We start from the raw sequence: 15,026 nt of genomic DNA, 5'->3' as shown, positions 1-15,026 counted from the left end.
CACTAGTGGTGAAATGAAATCCATCAAGAAGAGCCACGGGGGGGGCTTGCCCATCCACGGCTCGTGTGGGATGCTGTTGGCTGGCTCACGTGGGCACTGTCACTGGCAGTGGGTAGAGTTAGAGAGGGGTGGGTGGTGGTGGTGGAGGAGGTAAGGTTAAAATAGAGCCTAGCTCGAAAATGGAACACCCCAAGGGGACGTGTGTAGTTGGTGGAACTTTTGCATTTGCCACTCTTGCCTCTGAGGGGTTTCAGCAGGGGTTTGAGTGGCTGCCTGGCCATGTCCAACTGAACACGTTCCCTGGGGTCTATGACCAACCGAACACTTCCCTGGGGTCTGATGCTCAAATAGCAAGACGTGGAAATATGCCAGTGATGTGGAAGAAAACATTCTGTCAGCGACAATGGCAGTAGAGGTGAAATCGCCTCAGTCTGTCCGCTCTCATCTCTTATGTATGAGCCTGGCTGGAACACCTGATTCAACATTTATGCTGATAATACACAGTGCATGAATACCACATCAACATCCCCCCCAAATGCTTGCGTTGTTAAACAAATGCTCACCACTTCAAAGTGTATACAGTAGATGGATAAGAGCGTCTGCTAAATGACTAAAATGTAAATGTAAATTATACAGTCAAATATGAAGCTAGCAAATTAATCTGCAAATGAAGGCTGTTCTGCTGTGCTCTAAATGCGGTCGGTCTGCAGGGCTCCTGTCAAGCTGTTTCAGTGGGTTAAAGATGAGTGATGATGTGAAGTAGTTAATGGTGAATAAACACAGCCATTAGACTGTTATGATTGGATATGTGGGCAGGGGAGCTGACCTCAGTTGCTCCGCAGTCGCTCAGGAGAGGAGAGGAGGCCTGGAACACTATAGCCATGCCAGATCTGTATGTGCCAACTCTGACCCTCATCAGTTGACTAAAGCACATAGATCTGGACAGGCTAAGGCCAAGAAGAAGGCCAAGAAGAAGCCAGTAGAGAGGAGAGATGGTCTGGGTCATGTTCAGTTGGCAGAAAAATGGGAGAAAACGTTTGTAACTTGACCCTGGATTTGACCTTCGACTCTTCCTCCAATGCCTTGAAGAACTCATAGAGCTCATCAGAATATGAGATCGCCCTCTCTCTGCCCTTCATAATCTAGTCTGCACTCTACTGAACACAACTACACTGAAGAATACCTTCCTAATATTGAGTTGCACCCCCCCCCCCTTTTGCCCTCAGAACAGCCTCAATTCGTTGGGGCATGGATTCTACAAGGTGGCGAAAGCGTTCCACAGGGATGCTGGCCCATGTTGACTCCAATGCTTGTCTGGATATCCTTTGGGTGGTGGACCATTCTTGATACACACAGGAAACTGTTGTGTGAAAAACCCAGCAGCGTTGCAGTTCTTGATAAAAAACCGGTGCGCCTGGCACCTACTACCATACCCCGTTCAAAGGCACTTCAATCTTTTGTCTTGCCCATTCACCCTCTGAATGGCACACATACACAATCCATGTCTCAATTGTCTCAAGGCTTAAAAATCCTTATTTAACCTGTCTCCTCCCCTTCATCTACACTGATTGAAGTGGATTTAACAAGTGACATCAATAAGGGATCATAGCTTTCACCTGGATTCACCTGGTCAGTCTGTTAATGTTTTGTACACTCAGGGTGTTTCTCAATATGCATACTACCGTGCTCCACACTCTCATGCTCCGACTGCATTCTCCGACCACGTTCTCTTGAGTACGTTCTTGTGAGGACGAGAGTGTGGAGAATGCATAAAACAATACATTTGATGTATTACTGTATTACCTCACGATTCACCTCCCCATTCACTGAACCTCATTCCAGCCAGGACAATGGCAACAAGAGACGAAACAAGATATACACAAAGCAAACGTTTTACTTCATAATTATCAGCTAGATATGTGAATTGTAATAATCTAGCTAGACAGCTAGTTAAACAGGCAAAAACGACCTAAAACTAGTGTTTTGCAAGATAATGTCAATTCTTCGTGGGTAGCTAGCTATCAATTCTTCGTGGCTATATTTTATTTATTTATTTATTTAACCTTTATTTAACTAGGCAAGTCAGTTAAGAACAAATTCTTATTTACAATGATGGCCTACCAAAAGGCAAAAGGCCTCCTGCTGGGATGGGGATTGGGATTAAAATATATATATACAGTGAAGGAAAAAAGTATTTGACACCCTGCTGATTTTGTACGTTTGCCCACTGACAAAGAAATGATCAGTCTATCATTTTAATGGTAGGTTTATTTAAACAGTGAGAGACAGAATAAATAAATAAAAATCCAGAAAAACGCATGTCAAAAATGTTATACATTGATTTGCATTTTAATGAGGGAAATAAGTATTTGACCCCTCTGCAAAACATGACTTAGTACTTGGTGGCAAAACCCTTGTTGGCAATCACAGAGGTCAGACGTTTCTTGTAGTTGGCCACCAGGTTTGCACACATCTCAGGAGGGATTTTGTCCCACTCCTCTTTGCAGATCTTCTCCAAGTCATTAAGGTTTTGAGGCTGACGTTTGGCAACTCGAACCTTCAGCTCCCTCCACAGATTTTCTATGGGATTAAGGTCTGGAGACTGGCTAGGCCACTCCAGGACCTTAATGTGCTTCTTCTTGAGCCACTCCTTTGTTGCCTTGGCCATGTGTTTTGGGTCATTTTCAAGCAGGAATACCCATCCACGACCCATTTTCAATGCCCTGGCTGAGGGAAGGAGGTTCTCACCCAAGATTTGATGGTACATGGCCCCGTCCATTGTCCCTTTGATGCGGTGAAGTTGTCCTGTCCCCTTAGCAGAGAAACACCCCCAAAGCATAATGTTTCTACCTCCATGTTTGGCGGTGGGGATGGTGTTCTTGGGGTCATAGGCAGCATTCCTCCTCCTCCAAACACGGCGAGTTGAGTTGATGCCAAAGAGCTCCATTTTGGTCTCATCTGACCACAACACTTTCCCCCAGTTATCCTCTGAATCATTCAGATGTTCATTGGCAAACTTCAGACGGGCATGTATATGTGCTTTCTTGAGCAGGGGGACCTTGCGGGCGCTGCAGGATTTCAGTCCTTCACAGCGTAGTGTGTTACCAATTGTTTTCTTGGTGACTATGGTCCCAGCTGCCTTGAGATCATTGACAAGATCCTCCTGTGTAGTTCTGGGCTGATTCCTCACCGTTCTCATGATCATTGCAACTCCACGAGGTGAGAACTTGCATGGAGCCCCAGGCTGAGGGAGATTGACAGTTCTTTTATGTTTCTTCCATTTGCGAATAATCGCACCAACTTTTGTCACCTTCTCACCAAGCTGCTTGGCGATGGTCTTGTAGCCCATTCCAGCCTTGTGTAGGTATACAATCTTGTCCCTGACATCCTTGGAGAGCTCTTTGGTCTTGGCCATGGTGGAGAGTTTGGAATCTGATTGATTGATTGCTTCTGTGGACATGTGTCTTTTATACAGGTAACACGCTGAGATTAGGAGCACTCCCTTTAAGAGTGTGCTCCTAATCTCAGCTCGTTACCTGTATAAAAGACACCTGGGAGCCAGAAATCTTTCTGATTGAGAGGGGGTCAAATACTTATTTCCCTCATTAAAATGCAAATCAATTTATAACATTTTTGACATGCGTTTTTCTGGATTTCTGTTGTTGTTATTCTGTCTCTCACTGTTCAAATAAACCTACCATTAAAATTATAGACTGATAATTTCTTTGTCAGTGGGCAAACGTACAAAATCAGCAGGGGATCAAATACTTTTATAATTTTCCCTCACTGTATATATAAATATAGGACCAAACACACCAAAAACTATCTGGCTAGTTAACAGTACTAGTAGCTAGCCAGTTAGCCCTATTGACTTATTATGGGCTTGCGATCTATGGTACGTAGGCAGGTAAACATGCCAAAATGAACATAGCATGTATTTATTAACATATCAAGATAAAATATTGTTGTCAGGCAACATATGAGATGTGAATAGGCAACATTTCATTCCGATGTCGGAGTGTATTTTCTCTCACTTCAACTCAAATAATGGCCGCCATTGATTTCAAGAAATGTTGCTTCATTTTTTACATATTTCTTTGCATACTTTCTGTTGAAGCTTGCACCGATGCATGCTTCAAATTTTGTACAAACAGAGTGCACTCTCGAGAAGTGCCCCCCGTGCTCCGTTTTGCATACTTTGATTTGGACTCGTGCTCCAACTTACATGCTCGGTGCATGGTAGTATGCATTTTGAGAAATACCCTCAGTGTATGTTCTCTCTCTGTATATCCTTCTCTCTATTTCCCCACAGCTCTCTCTTTCTAGTCTTAGGCAACCCACAAAATATTATGTTGGAAACAAATGTGTTTCCCTGTCTTCTAGAGAGTAGAACTCAGCGTGTAAGCTTTCCCCTCCAGCCTCCCTTCAGGGTACCACGGCAACCCAGTGTTAATTAAACCTGACCCTGGAATTCGGCTACTCTGCACCAATGAATTGTGGGAAGTCGGGTGTTTGATTTTTAACTAAGTTTGACTAATTTAGTTGGGCATCGTTGCTCAGTTGCAATTAGAAAAGTAATAGTGATAATGACGATAACAAAACAATTAAGTAATAGCATTCCAATAATTGTTATTGCTAATTAAGTTCCCTGTCCTTCAGAATAAGTCCTAATTAAAATAGAGGTGATTAATATTATCCTCCTTTTTATCATTTTATTTTTCTCCCCATTTCTTTCCTCTTTATTAATATTTCATCTAAAGTTCAGCGCTTTCTGCTTCAATAGACAGTAACATCACTGCTGGAAACATTGCTCTCAGACTCTCTTTCTCTCCATTTGTATCTCTTTCTCTTGCTCACTACCTCCATCTCTCTTGCTCACTATACCAACTTCCTCTCTAACTTTGTATTTATTTGCACTCACCCTGTGTCACCCTCTCTCTCTCTCTCTCTCTCTCTCTCTCTCTCTCTCTCTCTCTCTCTCTCTCTCTCTCTCTCTCTCTCTCTCTCTCTCTCTCTCTCTCTCTCTCTCTCTCTCTCTCTCTCTCATCTTTCAAAGACTCTCCCTCATGCATTTCCACTTCCACTCTCCTGCTCTCATCCTCTCTTTACCCTATTTGCATCCCTTTCTATAGCCAGTCAGCCACTAGTCATACTGATTCAGTCCATTTGTAGCGTTCTCTCAATAATACACATCAGTCAGTCAGTGTCCTCTGTGTCCCTCGGGATTGTTCACTTCCTCCTACTCATTACAGCATTAATGTAGAGGCCCATCCATTTATGAGGTAAATACGGTATGTAATATATATCCTGTCTCTCAAAGTGTGGCAGTAATGTAGTGGAGGACTCATTCATCCTGCAGGCACACTATGTTAATAACCCTTTGTTGCCTGGTCCTGCAGTATTAGAGTGGTGCTGCGATGTCCAGTTAGTCTGCCAGTCAGATAGCCCAGCCTCTCTCCCTCCCTCTCTCTCGCTGTTTCTCTCTCTATCTCTCTCACTCTTTCTCTCTCCCTATCTATCTCTCTGTAGTAGGCTACTAATATTTATGCCTACATTTCTCCCACTCTCCTTCCTTCTCTCTCTCCCTCGCTGTTCTCTTCCCTTAAGCCTCCTCCACTATAAGTGCTTGTGTGATGGACTCTTACTAAACGGATGCAGATTTTATTCCGGCTATTTTCAACCAGTGCGTGCACTTTAGCCAGCTCGACACTTTTTTAATGACTCTCCTTACTCAATGCATTCCCACCACTCAGGAGAAACAGAAAGCCTCCTCCCCAAATAAGACGGGTCCTACTTGTCTTCCCCCCCCCCCCCATCTCTCGGCCCTCTCCTCTCCAAGAGTTATTACTGTAGCGAGTCTGCATCTCACTATCCCTGTCCTCTTCTCTCTTTTCATCTCTCTTTTCATTTTCCTTTTACTTAATCTTTCCTTTCACAGAATTCACAACCTATGTCCCCCTTTCAGTATCTCTTTTACTAGGACTGTTCACCTCTTCTCTCTTTATCCTTCTTTCACTCCCATACCTCCTCCTCCTCCCTCTATCCTCAGCTCCTTGTCCTCTTGTCTCAGTGTGATGTCACTCTTTAGGTCTTATTTACGGAGATAAACCTGTATTAAACTACAGCCACCCCTAATTAACTCCCACTGGCTGTCACTTCACTTCCCCTTCACACTAATCTCTCGTCAACGTGGCCCGTTTCAACCAATCACCACGCTTTGCCCAGGTACCCTGACCAATCACGGTGTTCGTAATTTAACCGTTGAACACTGAAAAGCAGTGTAGTAGTCTGATAAAAAAGGCTCTTCTGTTATCTCCTGTGAGGTGAGGGGGAAGATGGCGAGTTGAAGGTGTTTTTCTTTGAAGTGGGTTTGAGCAGAGCACAGTGGAGGGGTTTATGCAGAGCACAGCGGAGGACTTCAATTCTCTCTTTTGAGCACAATTACCAAGGCCTGATGTGGAGCACTGTATCCGAGAGCCACAAAGTATTGAGCCTGTGTCCATCATGCTGCTTCACCACAGCTCTCTTGAATGGCCAGAGCCAGGAGTCCAGTTTCAAGTGATGTGTGATTATAGTTGCCTTGGCATCCTGTCCTCATATTATTTGGAGCTGTCACTCCCTCTCTCTCTCCCTCTCGCCTACTCCATCGATCTCCAGTGGACATGATGAGTGATTTCGGTTGCCCGCTTGACTACATGGTGAGAGGAAAGCTGATAATGACTACTTTACCATCGTCGTCACGCCCCCCCCCATTCACTCCTACAGCTGTGTCTGTGTGAGCCTGCATGTGCATGCATCTCTGCTTTTGTGTAACATAGCTCTGAGATCTATGATTGCCTTCAAGCAGTAAATCGACATATAGACAACTGTTAAAGTGAGTGCTTGTTGTGTATGTTAATGAGAGAGAGAGAGAATTTCTCTGCATCTGTGTGGGTTAGCTGATATGTTTTTTTGGCTCACTTGAATAGAACTTAGCTAATTTTGGGTGTCATTAGTAATATGACTGTTTTGTGGGATGGTCTGAGTCTTTGCCTTCTGGTGCCCAGTGTCCCAGATGGTTGATTCGTAGTCATGGCAAATAAGCTGATATGTAATGTTGATTCATTGGCACAGTTTCCCCTTCAGTAGGCAGGCCCAGGCCCTGGAGTCTCTGTGGGCGTAAGCATGCTGAGTTTCATGTTTCACTGCCTTAGGAGACAGAAATGTACATTTATATCCTATAATATACGCGGTTTGTTCTTTCTTTAAATCATTGTTAGGACACAAAGAATATGTATTTATTATTCATAGCCTACAGAACATAAATGTGTCTTTTTTGCTGACATCGTGCCCAGCCAACCCCTCAGGACACCACACCCACACACGAGGGCCCCTAGGGACTGGAGTTGTTCCTGACCACATGCCCTGATGAGGAAAACATGAGTTCATGTGAAAAACTCTACTCAAAAATGTCAGTGACAGTGATAACACCTAAATCAGTTGTTATAGGCAGATAGCTGCTAGAAGAAGGAGAAGGTGGTCGTTGGGCCAGAGGATCAAAGAGCAGGTGAATAACCAAGGAGCAGTTTAATTTCAAGGGCCCAGCACTTGGAGGTTGTACTGTAGAAATTAGCTTAAGGACTTGAAGTGTGTAGCTGTGGACATGATGCCGCTTGATTGATGTCTATTGTGGTGGCTCCTTATGTTTGAAGAAATATAAGGTACAATTCTGGTTTGTCAAATGTTAAAAGTGATGGCTAACATAATCTTCTACCATAATTCATTGATTGGATTAATACATTACAATTTAACATTTGTCTTGTGTTTTGTCGTGAAGGATAACATCCTTATCTAACATTTTGTCTTATTCTGATGTGGGTGGATATAGACTATCTTACTCCTTGTTTATTTGATGTAGTCCCGATGTTGTCTGGCTGAAGTGCTGGTTATCATTTTTACTGTCACAAAACACTTCTTACAGTGTTATTCTGTCTGAGCCCCAGTGTTCAGATTATCCGAGCAAAAGCAACGTGTAGATAGCTGCTCTGCTGAATGGGCACGTCAGTTTTGTGCATGTATGGCAAAAATATATATATTTCTTTCTCCCCACCTCGCTGGATCTTGTCACTTGAGTTGATGGTCCGTGTGTGGGATACACCAGTTTGCCAAGTGACTGTGAAGTGTACGAAATGGACTGTGCGTGAGCAATGCAGACCTGGGACTGACTAGCTAGCTACTGTATTGCTCTGTGCTCTCTCCCAGAAAGAGTGAGTCATGGGAGCAGTGTATTTCACTGTAATATAAACTGCAGCTCCAGCAAAAGGGCCTTTTAATGTGGTGATTTAATGTGAAGAGCACTAAAAGGTAAAGTCCCCTGAATGTTTCAACATAACTGAGTGGAGAAGAACCACAGGCCTATGATCTCAAATCAAATCAAATCAACGTGTATTTGTCACATACACATGTTCAGCAGATTTTATTGCGGGTGTAGCGAAATGCTTGTGTTTCTAGCTCCAACAGTGCAGTATATCTAACAATTCACAATACACACAATACACACAACCTAAAAGTAAAATAATGGAATTAAGGAATATATCAATATTAGAAATATTAGGATGAGAAATGTCGGAGTGGCATAGACTTTGTCCTTGATTAAAGGCCCAGTGCAATCCAAAACTTGATTTTCCTGTGTTTTATATATATTCCAACACTATGAAATTGGAATAATACTATGAAATAGTGAAAATTGTGATTATGCATTTTTAGTGTAAGAGCTGTTTGAAAAGTCCGGCTGAAATTTCAGCCTGTTTTGGTGGGATGGGAGTTTTGGCCTGCCTGGTGACATCACCAGGCTGTAAATTAGTTAATAGACCAATAAGAGCAGCGTTCCAAACCTCTCTGTCAATAACAGCTAGTTTTCAGTTTTCCCCTCCCCACTCAGACCACTCCCAGACACTCCTAGCAAAATTCTTGCTTGAGTAATTGATCTTTGCTAAGAAGCTATTTTTGTTTCTTTTTGACCATTTTCATTGAAAACAATTACAGTAAGGTACTTAATTGTTACCCAGAAATGATTTGATATTGAGATAAAAACTGCTGCGTTGGACCTTTAATAATCAAGCTTGTTAGCAGAGAAGAAATAACAGCAGGAGGCAAACACATACATTGACATTTATGAGTCCTCTCTATCTCGCCTCACCAAACACAAACAACATAGACAAGAAAAAAGGAGTGTCGTGTAACCTGTGATATGTCTCTCTCCCCTGCCATGGCCTCTTCCCTCTCTCTATCCCCCTTTTTCTCACTCAATCCCCCTCCCTGTTTTTCATCATATCCCTTATCTAAATCTCTCTTTTTCTCTTCTTCCACCTCCCCCTTCCCCCTCTCTCTCTCCAGGTATGTGGTCGTTCTCCGTGTCTGAGCTGGCTGTTCCGGGGGCGGAGGTGGGCCGTATCTCGGCAACAGATACTGACCTGGGCGACAATGCCAAGCTGGAATATACCATCCTGGAGGGAGAGACGGGGGACACCTTTAACATCAGCGGAACGAACCAAGAGGCTGTGATCACCCTGAACAAGGTGAGAGGGAAGATAGATGTGGGAGTAAGTGTGAGGGAACATGTTTGGTGTCACCCGAGAGGGTTGGAGGGAACGAGGGAGGGCAGAACAGGGTGGAATAATGGAACAGATGATGAGGAGGAGGAAGGGAGGAGAGAGAGGGAACAGGTGAGCCTGCTATGCTGGATATCTATCAGCTCACATTTGCCTTGATGCTGTCTGATTCTAGATGATTCCCCCCAGAGCTGACTGTCACTCTGGGTTATCTACTAATGAAGACGTGTGGTTGGGGATGAGAGCTGACACTGTGTTTGTTGCGTGTTACATATGTGTGTCTGTCTCACGCGTTATTACTCACCTGTGAGTGGGCCTCTCTCACGTGTGATGTAGACGTTGACTGACATCAATAGCAGCACCTCTAGTCTGTCTCAGAGACACACCTGAATTATGCTATTTGAAGCTAAATTAGCCTTTCAAAGAGGCGCATACACAGTGTGTGAGTGTTAAAAATATACCCTGTTCTTTAATATAGCCTGTCACTTAGATCTGAGATATGAGAGACTCTGAGGCGCCTCTGATGGTCATCCAGTGTGTGTGTGTTGCTGAGTGAGTGTGTGCGTGTGAGTGCCTGCGCGTGTGTGTGTGTGTGTGTGTGTGTGTGTGCTTGTCACTGTGACAGTCCCCCCAGGGTTTGTGAGATGTGTTAAAAAAGCCTTGGCCGGGGGTGGGGTTGTAAAGGATTTACAGGCCTGGAATGTGTTACTTTGATAAGAGAGAGAGGCGTGGGAGGGAGGGGGAAGAGACAGTGAGAGGGGGAGAGGGAAGGGGAAACAGAGAGAGGTGAGGGAAAGGGGTGGGGGCACTGAGGTATAAAAGAACTGGAGACTGCGTCCAAGATGTCCGTCCATTGTTTTCAATGTAATCTACTTACGTTTGTATACACCATGGACCATCTATATCCGGGTTGCATCCGGTTTAAATGACCCAACTTTACATGCGCACTAGCACTCATTGCGCACAGGGAGCAGCGCGAGCAGCGACGACGTCAACCAAAAACATGGCAGACATTAATCTTCGGTGATAGAAAATAAATCGGCCTCAACGACAATTATTTGAATTATTCAATGGATGTTTTGTGGACAAAGGTCATGACTAAAGTGTCTTATTTGGAATTTTCTAATCTGACTTCTCTATTTGGCCGTCTATGGACATTTTATTTCTGGGCCGGGCGTCAGTTAAACCGTAGTACCGAAGCAAGTCGAAACCGTGCTTCAAGACCGGAACCCTGGCCCCTTGGGTGGGGGGGATGGAGGGAGGGGTGGGAAGAGAGAGTGGAGGGAAGCGGGTAGGAAAAAGAGAGTGAAATTAGCGAGGCAGCCAGAGAAAAACCGATGGAAGAGAGAGTGAGAAAGAGAGACACAATGAAGCAGAAAAACACATCCAAAGGAAGACAAGCAGGCTGAAAAATAGAGGTTTGTTTGAGAAAAAAGCTACGGAGTTAGAGAGACAGGGAGAGAGCTAGAGAGAGCAACAACATGGAGAGAATGCCTAAGCAGCATCCTGCATAGGGAGATAGAAGTGATCAATTCACCATGTGCTCAGTGACTGGAGAAATGAGAGGGAAAATGTAATGTAAACAAATACACACCTCCTCTCACCTCCCTCTGCTATCACCTCCCTCTCCTCTCACCTCCCTCTGCTATCACCTCCCTCTCCTATCACCTACCTCTGCTATCACCTCCCTCTCCTCTCATCTCCCTCTGTTATCACCTCCCTCTCCTATCACCTAACTCTGCTATCACCTCCCTCTCCTATCACCTCCCTCTCCTCTCACCTCCCTCTGCTATCACCTCCCTCTCCTCTCACCTCCCTCTGCTATCACCTCCCTTTCCTCTCACCTCCCTCTCCTCTCACCGCCCTCTGCTATCACCTCCCTCTGCTATCACCTCCCTCTCCTCTCACCTCCCTCTGCTATCACCTCCCTCTCCTATCACCTCCCTCTCCTCTCACCTCCCTCTGCTATCACCTCCCTCTCCTCTCTTCTCCCTCTGCTATCACCTCCCTCTGCTATCACCTCCCTCTCCTCTCACCTCCCTCTCCTCTCCTCTCACCTCCCTCTCCTCTCACCTCCCTCTGCTATCACCTCCCTCTCCTCTCACCTCCTTCTGCTATCACCTCCCTCTCACCTCCCTCTGCTATCACCTCCCTCTCCTCTCACCTCCTCTGCTATCACCTCCCTCTCCTCTCACCTCCTCTGCTATCACCTCCCTCTCCCCTCACCTCCCTCTGCTATCACCTCCCTCTCCTCTCACCTCTCTCTCCTCTCACCTCCCTCTGCTATCACCTCCCTCTCCTCTCACCTCCCTCTGCTATCACCTCCCTCTCCTCTCACCTCCCTCTGCTATCACCTCCCTCTGCTATCACCTCCCTCTCCTCTCACCTCCCTCTCCTCTCCTCTCACCTCCCTCTCCTCTCACCTCTCTCTCCTCTCCTCTCACCTCTCTCTCTCTCACCTCCCTCTCTATCCTCCCTCTCCTCTCACCTCCTCTGCTATCACCTCCCTCTCCCCTCACCTCCCTCTGCTATCACCTCCCTCTGCTATACCTCCCTCTCCTCTCACCTCCCTCTGCTATCACCTCCCTCTCTCTCTCACCTCCCTCTGCTATCACCTCCCTCTCCTCTCACCTCCCTCTGCTATCAGCTCCCTCTCCTCTCACCTCCCTCTGCTATCACCTCCCTCTCCTCTCATCTCCCTCTGCTATCACCTCCCTCTCCTCCCACCTCCCTCTGCTATAACCTCCCTCTCCTCTCACCTCCCTCTGCTATCAGCTCCCTCTCCTCTCACCTCCCTCTGCTATCACCTCCCTCTCCTCTCACCTCCTCTGCTATCACCTCCCTCTCCTCTCACCTCCCTCTGCTATCACCTCCCTCTCCTCTCACTCCCTCTCCTCTCACATCCCTCTGCTATCACCGCCCTCTCCTCTCACCTCCCTCTGCTATCACCTCCCTCTGCTATCACCCTCTGCTATCACCTCCCTCTCCTCTCACCTCCCTCTCCTCTCACCTCCCTCTGCTATCACCTCCCTCTCCTCTCACCGCCTTCTGCTATCACCGCCCTCTCACCTCCCTCTGCTATCACCTCCCTCTCTCTCACCTCCTCTGCTATCACCTCCCTCTCCTCTCACCTCCCTCTGCTATCACCTCCCTCTCCATTCATCTCCCTCTGCTATCACACTCCCTCTCCCCTCACCTCCCTCTGCTATCACCTCCCTCTCCTCTCACCTCTCTCTCCTCTCACCTCCCTCTGCTATCACCTCCCTCTCCTCTCACCTCTCTCTCCTCTCACCTCCTCTCTACTATCACCTCCCTCTCCTCTCACCTCCCTCTGCTATCTCCTCCCTCTCCTCTCACCTCCCTCTGCTATCACCTCCCTCTCCTCTCACCTCCCTCTGCCATCAACTCCCTCTCCTCTCACCTCTCTCTCTCTCTCACCTCCCTCTGCTATCACCTCCTCTCCTCTCACCTCCCTCTGCTATCAGCTCCCTCTCCTCTCACCTCCTCTGCTATCACCTCCCTCTCCTCTCACCTCCCTCTGCTATACCTCCCTCTCCTCTCACCTCCCTCTGCTATCACCTCCTCTCCTCTCACCTCCCTCTCCTCTCACCTCCCTCTGCTATCACCGCCCTCTCCTCTCACCTCCCTCTGCTATCACCTCCCTCTCCTCTCACCTCCCTCCCTCTCCTCTCACCTCCCTCTCCTCTCACCTCCCTCTCCTCTCTTCTCCCTCTACTATCACCTCCCTCTGCTATCACCTCCCTCTCCTCTCACCCCCTCTCCTCTCCTCTCACCTCCCTCTCCTCTCACCTCCCTCTGCTATCACCTCCCTCTCCTCTCACCTCCTTCTGCTATCACCTCCCTCTCACCTCCTCTGCTATCACCTCCCTCTCCTCTCACCTCCTTCTGCTATCACCTCCCTCTCACCTCCTCTGCTACCTCCCTCTCCTCTCACCTCCCTCTGCTATCACCTCCCTCTCCTCTCACCTCCTCTGCTATCACCTCCCTCTCCCCTCACCTCCCTCTGCTATCACCTCCCTCTCCTCTCACCTCTCTCTCCTCTCACCTCCCTCTGCTATCACCTCCCTCTCCTCTCACCTCCCTCTGCTATCACCTCCCTCTCCTCTCACCTCCTCTGCTATCACCTCCCTCTGCTATACCTCCTCTCCTCTCACCTCCCTCTCCTCTCTCCTCCTCTCCTCTCACCTCTCTCTCCTCTCCTCTCACTCCCTCTCCTCTCACCTCCCTCTGCTATCACCTCCCTCTCCTCTCACCTCCCTCTGCATCACCTCCCTCTCCCCTCACCTCCCTCTGCTATCACCTCCCTCTGCTATCACCTCCCTCTCCTCTCACCTCCCTCTGCTATCACCTCCCTCTCCTCTCACCTCCCTCTGCTATCACCTCCCTCTCCTCTCACCTCCCTCTGCTATCACCTCCCTCTGCTATCACCTCCCTCTCCTCTCACCTCCTTCTGCTATCACCTCCCTCTGCTATCACCTCCCTCTGCTATCAGCTCCCTCTCCTCTCACCTCCCTCTGCTATCACCTCCCTCTCCTCTCATCTCCCTCTGCTATCACCTCCCTCTCCTCCCACCTCCCTCTGCTATAACCTCCCTCTCCTCTCACCTCCCTCTGCTATCAGCTCCCTCTCCTCTCACCTCCCTCTGCTATCACCTCCCTCTCCTCTCACCTCCCTCTGCTATCTCCTCCCTCTCCTCTCACCTCCCTCTGCTATCACCTCCCTCTCCTCTCACTCCCTCTCCTCTCACATCCCTCTGCTATCACCGCCCTCTCCTCTCACCTCCCTCTGCTATCCACCTCCCTCTGCTATCACCCTCTGCTATCACCTCCCTCTCCTCTCACCTCCTCTCCTCTCACCTCCCTCTGCTATCACCTCCCTCTCCTCTCACCGCCTTCTCTATATCCCCTCTCACCTCCCTCTGCTATCACCTCCTCTCCTCTCACCTCCCTCTGCTATCACCTCCCTCTCCTCTCACCTCCCTCTGCTATCACCTCCCTCTCCATTCATCTCCTCTGCTATCACCTCCTCTCCCTCACCTCCCTCTGCTATCACCTCCCTCTCCTCTCACCTCTCTCTCCTCTCACCTCCCTCTGCTATCACCTCCCTCTCCTCTCACCTCTCTCTCCTCTCACCTCCCTCTGCTATCACCTCCCTCTCCTCTCACCTCCCTCTGCTATCTCCTCCCTCTCCTCTCACCTCCTCTGCTATCCACCTCCCTCTCCTCTCACCCCTCCCTCTGCCATCAACTCCCTCTCCTCTCACCTCTCTCTCCTCTCCCCTCCCTCTGCTATCACCTCCCTCTCCTCTCACCTCCCTCTGCTATCAGCTCCCTCTCCTCTCACCTCCCTCTGCTATCACCTCCCTCTCCTCTCACCTCCCTCTGCTATCACCTCCCTCTCCTCTCACCTCCCTCTG

The 15,026-nt window shown here is 47.8% G+C and overlaps 1 protein-coding gene across 3 annotated transcripts in view; it reads left to right on the top strand.

The window, feature by feature from the left end:
* Nucleotides 1–15,026, top strand: part of LOC121581119 (cadherin-2B) — a 143,895-nt gene that overhangs the window by 90,805 nt on the left and 38,064 nt on the right. For all 3 annotated transcript variants that reach the window (XM_045224688.1, XM_045224689.1, XM_045224690.1), the window contains exon 6: nt 9,376–9,557. In XM_045224688.1, the coding sequence (XP_045080623.1) occupies nt 9,376–9,557 (182 nt within the window). The remainder of the gene's footprint in view (nt 1–9,375; nt 9,558–15,026) is intronic.

The sequence above is a fragment of the Coregonus clupeaformis genome, chromosome 14, assembly GCF_020615455.1.
Source record: "Coregonus clupeaformis isolate EN_2021a chromosome 14, ASM2061545v1, whole genome shotgun sequence".
Lineage (NCBI taxonomy): Eukaryota > Metazoa > Chordata > Actinopteri > Salmoniformes > Salmonidae > Coregonus > Coregonus clupeaformis.
The sequence above is the reverse complement of the archived record's forward strand: the minus strand, read 5'-3'. Positions and strand labels throughout refer to the sequence as shown.